The sequence below is a fragment of the Heterocephalus glaber genome, unplaced genomic scaffold (genome assembly GCF_053883595.1).
Source record: "Heterocephalus glaber isolate CG9 unplaced genomic scaffold, H.glaber_assembly_v1.0 deba00001454, whole genome shotgun sequence".
In the NCBI taxonomy this organism is placed as follows: domain Eukaryota; kingdom Metazoa; phylum Chordata; class Mammalia; order Rodentia; family Bathyergidae; genus Heterocephalus; species Heterocephalus glaber.
In genome coordinates this window covers 14352711-14368771 of record NW_028258303.1, presented here as the reverse complement: position 1 = coordinate 14368771, position 16061 = coordinate 14352711, and the positions used below count along the sequence as shown (strand labels likewise).

The 16061-nt window shown below is 42.0% G+C and overlaps 1 protein-coding gene across 9 annotated transcripts in view; it reads right to left on the bottom strand.

Moving 5' to 3' along the window:
- Fras1 (Fraser extracellular matrix complex subunit 1) overlaps positions 1-16061 on the bottom strand; it is a 444408-nt gene that overhangs the window by 153261 nt on the left and 275086 nt on the right. For all 9 annotated transcript variants that reach the window (XR_015452892.1, XM_087215885.1, XM_087215884.1 and 6 more), the window contains 3 exons: positions 6331-6483; positions 5975-6121; positions 290-436 (listed from right to left, as the gene is read on the bottom strand). Coding sequence is in view for 8 of the 9 variants with exons in the window: in XM_087215885.1 (XP_087072011.1) it covers positions 290-436; positions 5975-6121; positions 6331-6483 (447 nt within the window). In the remaining variant the exon portion in view is untranslated. The remainder of the gene's footprint in view (positions 1-289; positions 437-5974; positions 6122-6330; positions 6484-16061) is intronic.

Below are 16061 nucleotides of genomic sequence, written 5' to 3'. Positions count from 1 at the left end.
AGCCAAACACAACCAGTCTATGGGCCAAAGATATGCTGAAGATTTCCAGTTTGGCAACCTCTGGTCCAGTTACCAATGCCTGGCACAGTGGCCCACACGTTGTAGGTACTCAAAAATGTGCTTCATAAGCAAATAAGTGAGTGAATAAATGAACATGTAATTCTCGCTATCATCAGAGAAAGTCAGCACATTTGATGAGGGCACTTTCCTAATGTGGGGGACTGGGCACCATGCTAAGTGGGGTATCACTGGAGAAAAGAATCCATACACAACTCAGGAAGAGCTTTACCTCTGCACGTTTTGGTGGAGATGTCAAGATAGTACTGTGGGGCACAGCTCTCATAGTGGCATTCCCCAAAAAGCAGCACCTTGTTTGGATCTTGGCAGGATGTACAGCTGGAAAGTGAAGCACAGCTCCGACAATGTGTGTCGCATGCTGCACAGATAGAAGAAATGACAAGATGATTACAATTGCAAATGTGGAAACATGGATCAAGCTCAGGCAGATGCCACACCAGAACAAAGCCCTGCTCCAACTTGCTCTCTAATTATGACTCATAAGCCTCCTCTCTGAGCAGCAGAAACAGAAAATGCTAGTTTTTCATTTTCCAAAATAAAAGAGAATAATTTTGCTTTTCTACAGATAAATTATAAAACCATGGATGGAAATCTGTGATTCAATAACAGAATTTGTATTTACCCTAAGACCTCTGGAACTAAAGTCCAGAGTTTTATTTGAACCTTACTTCTTAAGGAAAAAAGCCCTGTATAGTGTATTTTTGTAAACCCCTGTATAGTTTAGGTGTGTGTGTGCATGTGTGCGTGTGTGCATGTCTCTGTGTGTGTGTGCGATGCCAAAATTAAAATTAGATACCAACTGCAACATGGAGCTTATGAAATCCCATAATTTAAGATACAAAGGACTCAAAGCTTACTTGGTTTATTAGTTTGCTCAATTGTTCTCAGCAGCCAGCGGTATAATTCATGACTCTCCACTTTGATAGTGCTTCTGTCTTCTCTAACAACTGGCACTGCTCTATCGAAATTGTTCATGCTAGAAACCTTGGAGTCTATCTTGGTATTTCTCTTTCTTTCACTTCTAATCCAATCACTCACTGGGTCCTATTTTTTCAAAGTCTCTAACATAACACGGTGAACTCTGCGCTTTTCTTCATATCCACAAAAAACAATACACCCAATCCATTATCATCCTTGCGGGATTCAGTCACAGCCTCTTGATTGGTTTCCTCATATCCAGGCTGAGCCCCTGCAATCTACTTCCCATGCATCCACCAGAGAGACTTATTCATATTGCTCAGGTCACAGAATGCACTTCCCCTACAAACTCAATGCTTTTCTTTAATAATGGAAAATTTCCCACCATCATTTCCACAAATATTGTTGCTCCATATTTTCTCCATTTCCTCTAGCTAGAAATCCTAACACATTTGAATCCTCTTAATATAAACTTCAAGATTCTTATCTTTCATTATTACTCTTCATTCTGTCCTTCCAGAAAGCCTTTGTAGGATCTCTACTCAAGAACAAGTCTCCCAGTTACACGCTCATATTAGCACCTTAGACATTTCTTTCCTGCTATGTGTAACAATTTTCACTTAAGTAATCACTTGTTTAACATCTGTATCCTTTAAAAGCTGTAGACTTCATGAAAGCAAAGAGCAGGTTTGTTTTGTTCCTTGCATTATTCCCTAGCCTGGGGCTGGTTATCTGTTATATTGCAGGTGCTCAGTCAATACCTGCTACATAAATGAGCAAAGCCAAGCATTTAATATACAAACACACAAAAGCACCCACATCTCTACCCCATTCTGAAATCCACTTTAAGTGTATGTCAGGGGAGAGGGGAATGAGAGCAAGCCAATAGTTTTAGGACTACCTTATAGGGTACAAGTGCGGCATAATGCAGGAAAGTTACCTCCCTATAAAATAAAAGAGAAATGATGTACTCTTATTTCTCCTACAAAGAAAGTCACTGTGATAAAAATATTTATTTGAATGTGTGCACTGGTAATTTAAGATCCTTGGAAAATTATTGATTGCATTTTCAAACAGACACTTTGGAAATAATTAGAAAAGAGTATTTTAACTGTTGGAAGCTTATTCAAGACTAAATTTTTATTCTTTTTTTGCTAGGATTTTTATGCATGGTTTTTAATTTGGAAATAGCATTTGACAAACATCTTGAAGACAAACTTGTGAATTCAAAAATAAAGTAGGCTCTAATAGTTGTAGGTAGATTTGAAGATGACTGAAATACACACTGAAAAAGTGCTTAGTAAATCTGCATAATTAGTAAAAGCAATGTCCCTAGTAGAGTACAATAATGATCAAGCGGGCTGGGGATTTAGCTCAGTGGTTCTGGTTCCTGCCTTGCAAGCTCAAGGTCCTGAGTTCGATCCCCGGTACCAAAAAACCAAAAAAACAATAGTGATCAAGCCTTAATTTTATACCTTATCAATATTTTTGGTAATGACTTTAAACAAAAGAATCATGCTAATCAAATTTAAATATGGCATGTATACCTGTATTGGAAACACATGGTTAAGTTTTACTAGCTGAGAGAACAAGAATTCAGTTATTTCAACCAGTTGAAACAATAAATCTAAAGTGGTCAAGTGAAATAAGCAGAACTGTAAGTGAAGTCCTGCATTTTCATTCTAAAACCAACTGAACAAATATAGGATGGGGATGACTTGCTTAGGCAGCAGTTTTCTATAAAGATAACCAGCCCAAGCCTTTTTGACAATTAACGACTTAATATTAACTAAAAAATGTGATGTGATTACTGAAGATACTAACATAAGCTTCAGCTGAGGAGTCTCCCCAAAACCAGCTGGGCTCCCTACTTGGCATGCAGCTGCACATGAAGCCCAATGACAGCTCCTCAGCCTGGAGCCACAGGCCAATACCCCTGCCCCGAGGTCTGAGAGTTTCTGATGCCTTACATTTTTAGCCTTCCTCTGCCTCTGGGCTCTTGAATCTTTGCATGCAGTCTCTTATTTCCCTGTGGTACCGTGGTGTATAAGTTAGCCGTACACTGAGCATTTTGAAATGTTAGACTACTTTGTGGATGTAAAGGGATGCATGTCTATCATCCTGATCTCCAACTTTCCCCTTCTCCTTTCTTTCTATGGCAATCAGGCAACGGCCGCCTTTGTCTCACACACAGTAGTGGTGTACACACCACAGGCCCTTGGGTCCTCAGCTTCTATCTCCAGAGGCATGTGGTGAAGGAGCACTCTCTCCTCCTTACTATATTCACCCCACACAAAGTATTTCTCCTGAGGCAGCCATGTTGGTGTGACTTTCCCACAATGGCAATACCGAGGGCAGGTCACTGAGGTCACTGAGTACCATGGCAAGTGCCAGGATAGAGGAGAGGGTGGTAAGTGGACCAGAAGCCAGGAAGTGACCCAGGGATGAGCTGTCACCAGCGGTCAGTGAGGAAAGAGGAAGGCCCTCCCAGTGTGTGGAATTTACTAGGCCTGTTCTCTATGTAGGTCTGAGAGACACCACCAACCTCTGCTCAAACTGTCTGCTGGGTCCAGTTCTGTTGAGGAATCAGAGATGACCAGGTGGGAAATGAGAGTTGATTTCTAACTTTTGAATGTAATCATGTGAATGAGGGGGAGACTTATTCTCTACTTCCAGAGGGAAGTTCTATGGTTGATCAGAAAGAATAGCCCACCAACGATGGTTCTGGTGGAGGTCTGGGAAGGAGAAGGAGAAACAATATCTGTGCTGATTCAAGGATGCCTTGGGTAAGCCTGGAGCTCTCCTCCAACTGCAAGGTACTGCACTTATTCAGCATCACTTTTTAAAGTTCCTGCCTCAACTGCTTCCCTTAAAGTTTAGGGCTGGGGTCGGGGATTTAGTTCAGTGGTTTCGCTGCCTGCTGCGCAAGCAAAAGAACCTGAGTTTAATCCCCGGTACCAAAAAAAAAAAAAAAAAAAAAAGCTTAGGGCTGAGTTAATAGTACAAACTCTCTAAAGATTTCTGCAACCAGAATCTGGAAAGCTCCCCAGTCCTTACTTTCTTTAATAATAGTTATCATTGCCTCCTCTAATACTGGTTACATTTCCTCAAAAACCCTTTACTGAACAATTTTTAAAACTGGCAGGCCTATAATTGCCTGCAATGGTGAACATTACAAAGGGGCATTGTTGATTTTTTTTTTTTTTACATGCTAGAAACTCAAATATCCCAATTAAAGGGCTTACTTCATGCAATCTTAAAAAGAATAAAACTTGGGCCAGGGATGTAGTTCAGTGGCACTGTGCCTGACTGGAAAGTACAAGGTCATGAGTTTGATCCCCAGTACCGAAAAAAAAAAAGATATCAAAAAGAATGAAACTTAAGGACTGAAGGTAGGAGCTTCTTAATTCAACTGAACCAGCCTATGAAATCCTATTTACATGGTAGCAGAGCAAAGGTACCACCCTGCAGTGAGGCAAACACTTCCCCAAAGAGAAATATTTCAATCCAATGCATTTTTGTCATCTATACTTCATACAAGGGATTCTGTTTTTCCTTTTGAAATTCTATTCCTGTGATTCCACTGCTGTGAAGATCCTCATAAATCTGAATCACTATTTCTCTGCCAATATTCTTTTCCATTTGAACAGAACATGAAAGTATTTCATTCCTGTCTCTTGTATTATAGGAAGTACAGATCCTGGCAGACAGCTGATATATACCATGCAAAATTTCTGTTAAGTAAAGAAATCTTCCCATTGGTTCAGTAAAGGTTGCTATTGTTGTTGTCTCAATAGGTGATGCAAAGGTGTGAAATCCACGTAGCTTCATTTCAAAGGCAAATGCTTGCAAACACTCAATGAACTAACAGTAATATCTTCCTTTCTATATAAATATCTTTTGCTATGTGATTTACCTTTTATTCCAGATGATGTTGATGCCCATGATGCTCATGATGATGATAATGATTTCAATAACAATCATTACTATACTGAGAGAGACCTTCTCCTCTACTAGAGTCTGTGTTGAATGCAACTAGAATGGAGATATTGTTATAATCCCTCTATTACAGAAAAAGAAACTGAGGCCCAGCAATTAATTGACTTGCTTAAGACCACAAAGTGGCAGTTTACTGTGAGTGTCAGTTAGGGCTTAAGCTTCAGACTCCTGACCCCACAGCTTACCCTCCTCATTCACTCATCTGCCATGACATCAACATGGTACCTCCTGGAACATAAAAATGAAACACTGCCTCTCTATTTGTTCACTGTCATTTTCAAAAGTAGGAAATAATATTTTTTGAATGACACTTTAGTGACTGAAATAAAGTAAGCTATCTCTCAGCCTATCTGAAATGTTCCTTCCTCTGTGAAGGATTCCCTACACTTTTCCCATTTTGATCTGCCCTTTCCCTAATTTATGCTAATTCATTTCTGCCTGACACAAGGTAATCAATCATATTCTGACTTATTTGAGAAAGAAGACATCTATATATGTAACTGTTATGAAAACAAAATAACTACTTTTGGGCAGAAATAGTTGGAATGTTTTGCAACATGTAAAGTCTTGTACAGTGTCAATATTCAACATATAAATGGAGAAAACAAGTTAAATCCAGAAAAGTGCTTAGGCACTGTCTGTGTACTTAAGCAAGCTTCATTCTCTAGCCAGGATCAAAAACTGGATAGCTGTGAGAAATAATAAAGGTGAAGCAGGCTAATACTTATTTTATAAATGAGATAACTGGAACAGAGAAGTTAACCTGCTCAAGATCACCGCTAGTATTTAGAGAAGAGAACTTTCAATCAGTAGATGTCTGAATTACAATCTACTAATGGCCTCCACATTGTCCCTGCACCAGTTTTCTTCCATTTAGAAAAACAAAGGCTACTGAGAGAGAAGATGGAAAACAAGAACTTCACATTTCTTCCAGCAGCCCCTGAAGGGCAGAAGAGAGAAATTTCATTAAAACACCTACGCTGGCAAGCACGACTGTCATCCAGGTAGTGTCCAGGGAAGCAGGAGATGCTGCAGGTACCCATGTGGGTAAGAACGAGGCTGGTGTTGCAGGAAGAACAGGAGAAAGGTCCTCCAGCCTGGCAGGTCCTGCAGGAGGAGTGGCATCCTGCAGAGGGAAAGGAGACAACAGAAGCTCTGGTGCCAGGTTCCCTTCTGAAGCAACAGCTCGGGAGGGTGCAAAGGGTACTGGTGCTCAGCATGTGGCCCTGCAGGCTTCCTGCTTCCTCTCGTTTTGGGAAATTCATCCTTCTAGGCTCCAGCCCCAAAGAAAACCTCACTAAGCGTTACTGGCTCCCGGTCCAGCACTTAACTCACTTTTACAAGTGCCCCTCTCTGTGTAGTATCCAGAAGGGCAGTGGGGAACACAGTGGTCACCCAGCAGCAGGTGGCGGGCATTCTGGCACCTCAGGCAGACGCTCTTGGTGTCCTGGAGATCAGCTACACAGTGCTGGCACAGGGGGTGGCAGTCTGCAGGGGCAAGGAGCAGAGAGAAGGCACAGATGCTCGTGAGCACACATTTCGTCTCTATGCCAAAGGGCAAAGTGATTTCAATCACCAGCAGCGAGGCAGACACCCGGAGAGTAGCCAAAGGCAGATGTCAGCAAAGTAGAAGCCTGAGACCTGTTCACATTGTGTGCTTGAGAGTTTTAGCAAATGATGAGACCCAGCAGAGTGACTGAGTTTTCATCTCTTTCCAACTGAAGGATCTTCCAGTACCAGACCAAGTACCATGTGACAGATCTTTCCCAGGGGCAGAGGAATAGCAAGATCAATACTCCCAAATCCAGCTGGGAACAGTGGCACATGCCTACAAAGCTAGTGCATGTTTATTCAATGGGAGCACTCTGGGGGGCTGAGGTAGGAGGATAACAAGTTTGAGGCCACCCTGCGCAACTTAGTAAGACCCTATCTCAAATTTTAGAAAGGGCTGGGGATATAGCTCAGTGCAAAGGCCCTGGGTTCAGTCTCCAGTCCAAAGCAAACAAACCAAGAATCTACCAACCTCTCTACAAAAATTGTGAGCACCCAAGTGGGGTATGCCCCGTCACCATGTCCACCCCCCCATGGCTCTCCCACACCTGACACACTGGTCTCAGGCTTCAGTTTGGGAGGGACTAGGGCTTTTTAGATCATTGCATTGAGTTGCTGGAAAATGCTAGTCTTTAGCTAGAGATAAAGTTACAAGGAAGAGTTGTGAGCTGAAAAATTATTTTTATGACATGACACATAGTTCATAGCAGCTCTGTGGAATCAGCTGTGATTAAACTATAAAACAAATTATCTCATGTGGCCAGTACTCTCTGGTCCTCATATAACAGTCATTCTCCAATGAAGAACCAGATTAGCTTCTATTGCAGTGAAAACTTCCTTTCTTTCCAACTGACAGTAATACCCTTGGAATCTCATTTACCCTCTTCCATCCCAAAAATTATCCACCAAAATGAGAAAGGAGTAAAGATCAAGGAAAAAAGAATCAATCTTCATGTTTTTACAGAGCTTTCCCATCATCTGTAGGAGTCCAGGGACCTGTGTGCCCTCGCTAATGTGCCACGCGGGGCCCAGTCTCAAGGCCTTGTAGATAGATTCTGATGTCCAGCCAGATTTTCACTAAAAAAATCCCAGTCAGAAAAAGAGATAGCCTGCCTCAAGTCCTGTTAGGCAGGTCTTTCTTTCTATACTCTGGGCGATGCCTTCCAAATTGCCAGTCATCTAGACCCATTGCCTGTAAGCCAAGCAGAGCTCCCCGGACACCAGCATCCACTCAGCTGCAGGAGAGTCCTGCCTAAGACCCCCTCCTGTCACCCCAGAAGTATCCTCAGAAAGGATCATAAACTAAAAGCCCCTGACCCTTCTCTGAACCCTGGGTGTTTCAAATTACATGCAGTCCTTTGCTAATATTAGAAACAATTCGTGCTATCCTACAAGCCAAATTAATCCTCATTACAGCCTTTCAGTGAATTATAAAGGAAACGATGACTGTATTGAGGGTAATATGAGGAGGAGGCCAGTGCTCTGCTTCCTGTGCAAGCACAATCCAGGCATGCACAGGTAAGTTCAAAAGCATAGGGAAGCTGCAGGAGCTAACAAAGGTGACGGTGTTTTCTGATTTGCTTCACGGGTGGGTAAATGTTAGGGTGGGAAACCTAGGCGCCATGACAAGTAAAGGCTCTTTTATGTGGTTCCTTCCCCTCCAAGCAGGGGTGGGGGGTGGGGTGCAGAGCGGTCCAGGCCCAGGGGCGAGATCTGCAGAGCTTCGGTGGTGTAAAGACTAGTTGCATCTAACTGAAGCTTTCTCTAGTGTGCAATTAGAGAAATGAAAAAGAATGATCGCCAAGGGGATGCTTTGAAGAGAAAGTAAGCAGATCTCTGAAGTATTTTGTAGGTATAATAAATAAGTATTTATGGGTTTGTCTCATCTTGGGACTCTCTAGACACTGTTCAAATGAGGAGTGTAAGTATACTAATTACTTCTTCAGGAAGCTAGAGCTAGGGCAGCTACATTCCTTCCCACCCTGCTAGCAGTTGCTTTGAAACCTCACTGTGGTGCCCAAGTCCCACCCCTCCTGCCTCCACCAGGCCCCCATGAGACTTCATCTACCACAATTACTCGAATCCTGCAGAAGCACCTTCCGGGCATTCCCTTCAACCTCAAACATTCACCTTTACTCTTTTTTAGTTCTTCTCTCATTTCACAGGATTCCTCCATCAACTTTCTCCATCCTGAATTCAACATTATTTCACCTTTCCCCCTTCATCTCTCTTTACTCTCCCTGACTCTCCCTGCCAGCATGCTTTGAACCACCCTCACTTTTCTCTATGAATGCCCCCTCCCCTGCCTTTCCTTTGCCACTCCACTGCAGCCTGTCTTCCACCTCCACAATTCTGCTGCAGAGAAAAGGTCTCTGATGGCCTCCAATGACCAAATCCACTGGCCTCTGCTTCCTCACCTGCCTGAGATCTGTAGCACATGGCACTTCCCACCAGCCCTCCTCCTTGAAACGCTCTCCTCTCTTTGCATGCTCACTGGTGCTCACTTCGGTTGGGTCCTTTCTCTTGCCTCTAGCTCACTGATAAATACAGGGATTCCTCACCACCTTCAACTTCTTCTATCCTCCTAACCAAGTCTCCAGAATATCTTATGCCAGAAATGACTGGTTTGGGCACAGGGATACCAGGGACTGGTGGAAAGGGCTCAAGAGTTGCAGAGAATGAAACCACTGAGGGCATCTGCTGCCTTCTACATCTCCATGTTGCACCAGCCCTAAGAAGGCATCTGTCATTCCTCAGACATATCACAGTACATGACAAAGTGAGACCCCAGAGGTGAGGGAGAAACCCATAAGTGACATCTAAAAATATCAGTCCATTCCGGGCTTCCCAGAGCATCACATTATCTGAGCTAGTTTACAGTTCTCCCTTACTGAGGAGATCATGACTACTTGAATTTGGAAAGTTGGGCTCTCTCCTTTTTTTCACTACCTGTTTTCATTCTATGACAAAGTCACGCTGAGCACTAGATACTCTGAATAATAAATTCATTCCAAAACAATAATCTGAGTGAGTACTGCATTAATCCAGCCATGCAAACCTTCCTTCCTAATCCTGTCACACAAGATCCCCGAACACAAGATCACTTAAGTGAATACACTCCAGTATCCTGCTCTGAACTTTGGCTGACTGATTTTATTAACCCAAGATATTAGGGATAATAAATTCCCAAGACCAATGAAACACTTTGTCTTCAGAGGCTTGCAGTCAGAATCTCTTTGTAGGAAGAATTCCTTGGGAGACCTCAACATAAGTGATGAGGCAGAGGGAAGAAGCCGGAAACCAGAGCATCAGGAGTCCAAGGATTAATACGAGGTTCAGACTCTGAACCAGCAAAGTGGGGTCCCCACAGCAGACTGCAGAACACAGGCAATGGGCTACAAGGAGCCAGTCCAGGAGGCTCGCTGCAAGCTTTGGGCTCACACCTGGGGGCCATTGTGTTCTACACAGGAGTGGCCAAGCAGGGTTCAAATAGGGATCTGGAAGTTTTCTTTTTCTGACTGCAAAGTAATCCATGGAAGAAAATATGGAAATTATTTCTACAAAGTAAGTATGAAAATATCCTTAGGAATGCCTTTTAGAGTTGGAAACTACTAACACTCACATTTTTCTTTTAGTTCTTTTTTCTACACAATTTTATATAGCAAGATCTTTACAAAGATGAGATTATATTAAATGTGTACCTACAGTACCTTTTTTACTCAGTACTAGCAATATCTCCACATGTCATCTTTGCCCCTTTGTAAACATCCTTTGTAGGGACTACATAACATTTTAGCATTGAGTAAACAAACAAAAATTGCCATTTTTCTTATAGTTTGAATATTCACTTCCAATTTGTCTCCATTTTTCTAATTTAGGCTAAGATAAAATCTTGGCACATATGTCTGCATTCTAGATTATTTCCTAAAGGACAATGTTAACGAGTACAATCTGAAGTATCATGATAGTTTACATTTATTGAGCTGTGAATACATATCAGGCACTACACTAATTGTATAAATGCATAATCTTATCTAAAGAGATGGTGGAAACAATGTTATCAGCCCCATTTTATAAACGAAACTGAGACTCTGAGAAGTCCTTAGCTCACACATCATATCCATACATACTCAGGAGCAGATGCCTTTGACCCCGACACGCCTAAAAACAATGCAAAATTCTTAACAGGTATCACAAATTTCTTTCCAGAAAGTTTATGCCAAATTATATTTCCAAAAGTCATTGATTGCTTCAGCGCTAGCTAAGAAATTTGGAAACTGTAAAAAAGTCTCTGCTACTTTGGTTGGTGAAGATTGGTCTTAAAGCACTGCTTTAATTATTTTTAATCATGTGAGGTTGAGCATGTAAAATTTTTTTGTTTCTTTCAAACAGTAAAAATATTCAAATGGCTACTGTAATCATCAGGCTTTCAGCACTGTGGGAGACAATGACACTGGATTTATATTTATATTTATAATTGAGTAATTAATATATATAATAATAATCTGAAGTATCAACTAGTGAGCTCTTCCTCACCCACTGTGACATCCTCCATCGGACCAGGGAGCATGAGCCATCATATACTGCCAGAGAAAGTTATCAAAATCAGACTTACAAAGGTACCAAATTTTGAACCGGGGATACAGCTCAGTGGTAGAGCACTTGCCTAACATATGTGAAGTCCTGGGTTCATGAAAAAAAAAAAAACTACACAAACACTAAATTTGTAGAAGCCAGGGCCCAGGTAAAACATAGAAAAACAAATAAAATAAATAATATAAATGTGCAGTGGGACTAACAGACCTGAGCCCTCCATGAACAGGACCCCTACACTCTCCTCTCCACCACTCTGTGAAAAGCCTTTCAGCCAGAGAGCAAGAGGGAGCACTGTATTCGCTCTGCTGCTGCCTTGCCTCTTATGGAACAGGCTGGAAGCAGCCCAGGGGGATAGTCAAGAATCCAGTGGTCAAGTGGACTTGGCTGTGCTTTTTCCCATCACAAGGGCTGCCTCCAATGTGTGACCTCTGTCACAGGCCACAGAGCAATAGAGATGAAGCACCACAATCAAGGCCACAGAGAAACACAATGAAAATGAGTGTGGGAGGGTTTGAGGCTGTTAGAAATGTCCTGCAGGATGCTACAGGGGTGATGACAGGGTGCCATGGAAGGGTGGGCCTGAGAGACCAACTGAGTGAAGGGAGCAGGGCAGACCTCCCAGGGAGGCTGAGATGGCACACCAAGTGGGAATTAGCTCAAGAGGACCCGGGCAGGATGAGAGGGTTTGGAAAGAGTTCCAAGAAGAAGGAAAGCTTGTAGAAAAACCCAGCAGCTGAACAGGAAAGGATTCAAGTGAGTCAGAAAAGCTTATAATATGGGTGGATCTTAAAAAACACAAGTCACTGAATACTGAGTTTTTAACATCTTAGTAAGGCAAGAAAAGGAATCTGGATTTTATCCTAAAGGCCATTAAGAAAATCTGTGTGTGCATCTGTGTGTGTGTGTGTGTGTGTGTGTGTGTGTGTGTGTGTCCAGTGTATTTACTGAGGTCTCAGTGGTTTTATTACAGATTTAAATGAGAAACTGTTAGATAAAAAGGTATTTAGGTAAAAAGGATTAAAATGAATAAAGGATGATTTGAAATAGGAAGAAAAGGTCCAAGGGGATAGGGGCGGTGGGAGGGGAAGGGGAAAGGAAAGAAGGGAAAGGAAAAATTATGAGAAAAGAAAAAAATGGAAACAAAGTCTTTGTAAATAGGGAAGGATGGAGGAGGTGAAGGGCGCACAGGTAATGGGGGAAAAAATAAGATCCAAGATACCTCATGTACAGGTACAAGCACCCAATGATAAATGTAAACATACTGTATACCTAAAATGTACCAATAAAAGAATTTAAGGGAAAAAAAAAAGAAGTACACAGAATCAAAGCAAAAAGCGAAAAAAAAAGAAGGTATTTAGTGGTAATGGGAGAAGACATTAAGTCATAGCAAAACCAACAATTTAAAGTTCTGATATACAGTCTCTGTCAAGATAAAACCTTTGCTGGGGAGGTGAGTGGGGTCCCAGCTGTTCTCTTCCCTCTCCTCTACGTCACATCTACAGAATCCCCTTCTCTGATAATGACAGCTCCCTGCTGAATTGCTCTCCAGGGCTTGTGCATGACCAGCCAGGCTAGGAATGCTATTCTACAAATACATGAAAACTAGTGGGACCAGGAAGGGAGATCCTCAGGTGTGCCTTGGGGAGGAACAAAAACATACTTGTAATCTATCTTTGTGGTAGGAGAAGAAAAGACCTTTTTACAAATTTTCATTTCCCAAAACTCCTTTAAAAACGGAAACAATGTAGCATTTGGCCAAATCAGCTCTACCTAGTAGGCAGTACCTATAGAGTTGTCCAATGAAAGAAAGAAAAAAAGGTATTAGAATAAAAATACTAGGAAAGTGCAGAGAATTTTGAGGTCCAGGAAAAAGTGAATGTGGGTTATACTACCTGGTTTTCAAAACCCACTTTTAGCCAGGAGGAAAGGGTGCTACTTGGCTCTGTATATGATAATTTGCAACTGCCTTGTCAGTTTTGATTTGCGATAATGAAGAGAGAAATATCCCCCTGGCAGCCAAATTTATTAATTATATAACCTAAACATAATTACAAGACGGTATAAGCCTCATCTTTGGGCACTGCAGGGGGTGACTATGTGTCCAGTGAGCTGTGTGGCATTAGTTACTTGATACATAGTCCATTCTCTGGGATCATTTTCTGAGACTAAGCTGCTTTGGAGGCAACTCTTGAATTCTTCTTGGTAAACAGTAATGAACTTGGATCCTTGCTAGACCCACACTGTAAGGAATACATCAGTCCAAAACTGTCCTCGAAATGGCAATATCCTCAGAGAGGCAAACGGACCCCAGAATGAATCTGCCTGCCACACTCCTCTCTCTGACTTCCACCCCTTTCCGTCCCAAAGAGATATTTGAAATAATTTCACAGAACACACTAGAGGAAGTTTATACTGTCACTGTGTCATCTGTACCAGGACTAAACTTACTAAAATAGGGGAACTGGGTTTCCAAACCACCAATCCAGCAGCCTTGGCAAGGATTAACGTCCCATCATAAAAGCCCCATCTGTTCAGCAAGATTTCCACAGGTGACCTTCCTGCCTGTAATCAAAAAATGGGAGGCTGACCTCAACTATGTCTAAATGGTGAGTATGCATCCATTAACACTTAGAAACAATGCAGTCTCTCAGATTCCTTCCATTGCTACTAAGTAAATTCTTACTTTTTACTATCGCCAATTACATTGAAGTGTCTTTTAAATATAAGACTCATTAAGAGTGACAGGGAAAGAAGAGAGACCCAGGTTACATTTATGCTTAGCCTGTTTCCTATTACTAGTATATAATAAGCATGTGTGTGTTGCGGGGAAGAGGCAGATGGAATCCCAGCTGTTTGTGTCTGTGCCTCCTTGTTAATAAATGCAGTGAATTCACACTCTACACAAGGAACTTAATGAACACATTACAAGGAACCTTGGAAATGGTGTATTAACTCCAGATAAAATAAATTCATCTGTTTTAAGCAGCAGAGGATTACATTTGTCTTCTAAAAATGTACAGCATGGGGACATGCTAAAAATTTAAACAAATGAAAAGTTAATATTTTCACCCAGCAGCTGCAGCATCGCATTATGTGTCACCCTGCAGCAGTGAGGGAATTGCATGTGGTCTGCACTGTGTGATGTTGTATCACATCACAAGGCTCTGCTTCCAGGACCAATGAGGGTTACCCACAACTGCCATGGATGAAAGCACACAGCAGTGAAATGACTTATTTCACTTTTTTCTAGCAAAGTCAAAAAGCTTGAAGATATTAAAGTAAACCAGTACTGTTAAAGCAATGGCTTTGGGTGTTTGTTTTATGGGACAGTGCCTCCTTAGCTGATGAATAATGACCTATAGAGATAAATTTACATAGACAGTGAGATTTTTTTTTTTTCTTGGTACCTGGGATCGAACTTGGGTCCTTGCGTTTGCACAGCAGGCAGTGAAACCACTGAGCTAAATCTGCGGCCCCGACAGTGAGATTTTTAATAATGTCCTGTCAGTCCATTAGGTTCTTAAGGCAACTATATTCAGTGCAGTCGGAAGTGGTTAAAAAAATAAGCACCTGTGGCTGTTCTTCATCAGATGAAAAAGAAATGATTTTGTGCTGAACTCGTGGCCTTTAAAGAGTATAGAACATGAGTTCTGGTGTCACTTTTTAAATTGATGGGGTTCAACTTGTGAGATAAGTACAGAAGGAATCAAAAAATAACATACAAATGGCAAAAGAGAAAGAAGAATCTTATCTCTTTCCCTTTTGATGATGACTTTGGGGCCAGCCCGCCCATAAGCTCTTAGAAATCCATGGTTCTTTTACTTTAGAGGCTCTGAATTAATGCAAAGCTCATAAAACAAACAAAACAAAGCCAAATGGCCTAAACAATCAAAGAAAGCTTCTCTTTTTCAGTGCCTATGGCTATTGCTTTACTCTTAACAACCAACCAAACAGAAAACACAATAGAATGACCTTACTGTTATAGGACAGTGATTTCTACCCAGCGTTGACAGAATCACCCACATGTTGAGAAGGCTGCAGTGGGAGCCAAGAAAACAACAGTGTGAGAAGCGGGCAGAGGGAGGTGACGAGTGCAGTGTCACGTGTGGGGGTAAAGCTCGAAGTTTTAGTGCCAGCTTGCATTGCCAACAGGCACCGCTCTGGATTCTGTACCCTGATGCCTTGTATCCAACTTTTATTGATGTAGCTCCAAAACAGAAATGGTTCACTTTGATTACACCTATGGCCTGCAGCTAGGTATGAGGCACTCTGGAAGGTTACGCAGGAGGCAGAGCTTTGAGTCAGACTCAGAACATTCCCTAGAGACGCTCAGGAAGGGTGACAAGAAAGCAATACTAAAAATGCAGTCAGTGTTAGAGGAGGACCAGAGAATAGTTAATCCAAGGGAAAAAAAAAAAGGGACTTGAACTTTGGTGCTTATGTGATATTTGCAAATGATGCTGGGGAGGACATCCTTGTCAGGGGAGCAGACCACACAACAGCACAAGGGCACACAGGACTGGGCAGGTGGAAGGGAAGAGAATTAGCATGGATGCAGTTATGGACATTCATTCAGGGGCCAAGGGAGACCCAGAGCCTTGGAAATCAGGGAGAGGACTTTATAATTATAAGAAGCCATCAGGAAGTTCTGAGCATCAAAGTGTTTTACAACGCAAAGCTGGTCTTTAAGAAGTATTACCCTCACCTTGGGAAGAGTGGGAGAGCTTTTGTTGGGAAGAGCCTTCAGGATGAAAAGTGAGGAAAGATGAGGGTGGTACTGCAGGGAAAATGGAGGAAACGGAATACATCCAAGAGCTACTGCACAAGTAGAATCTGAAAACATGGAAGGATAGGAATAGAGCGTAGGGGTAGACAGGAAGTGGGTAACTCAATGGTCTTCAATTACACTGATTAAAAAA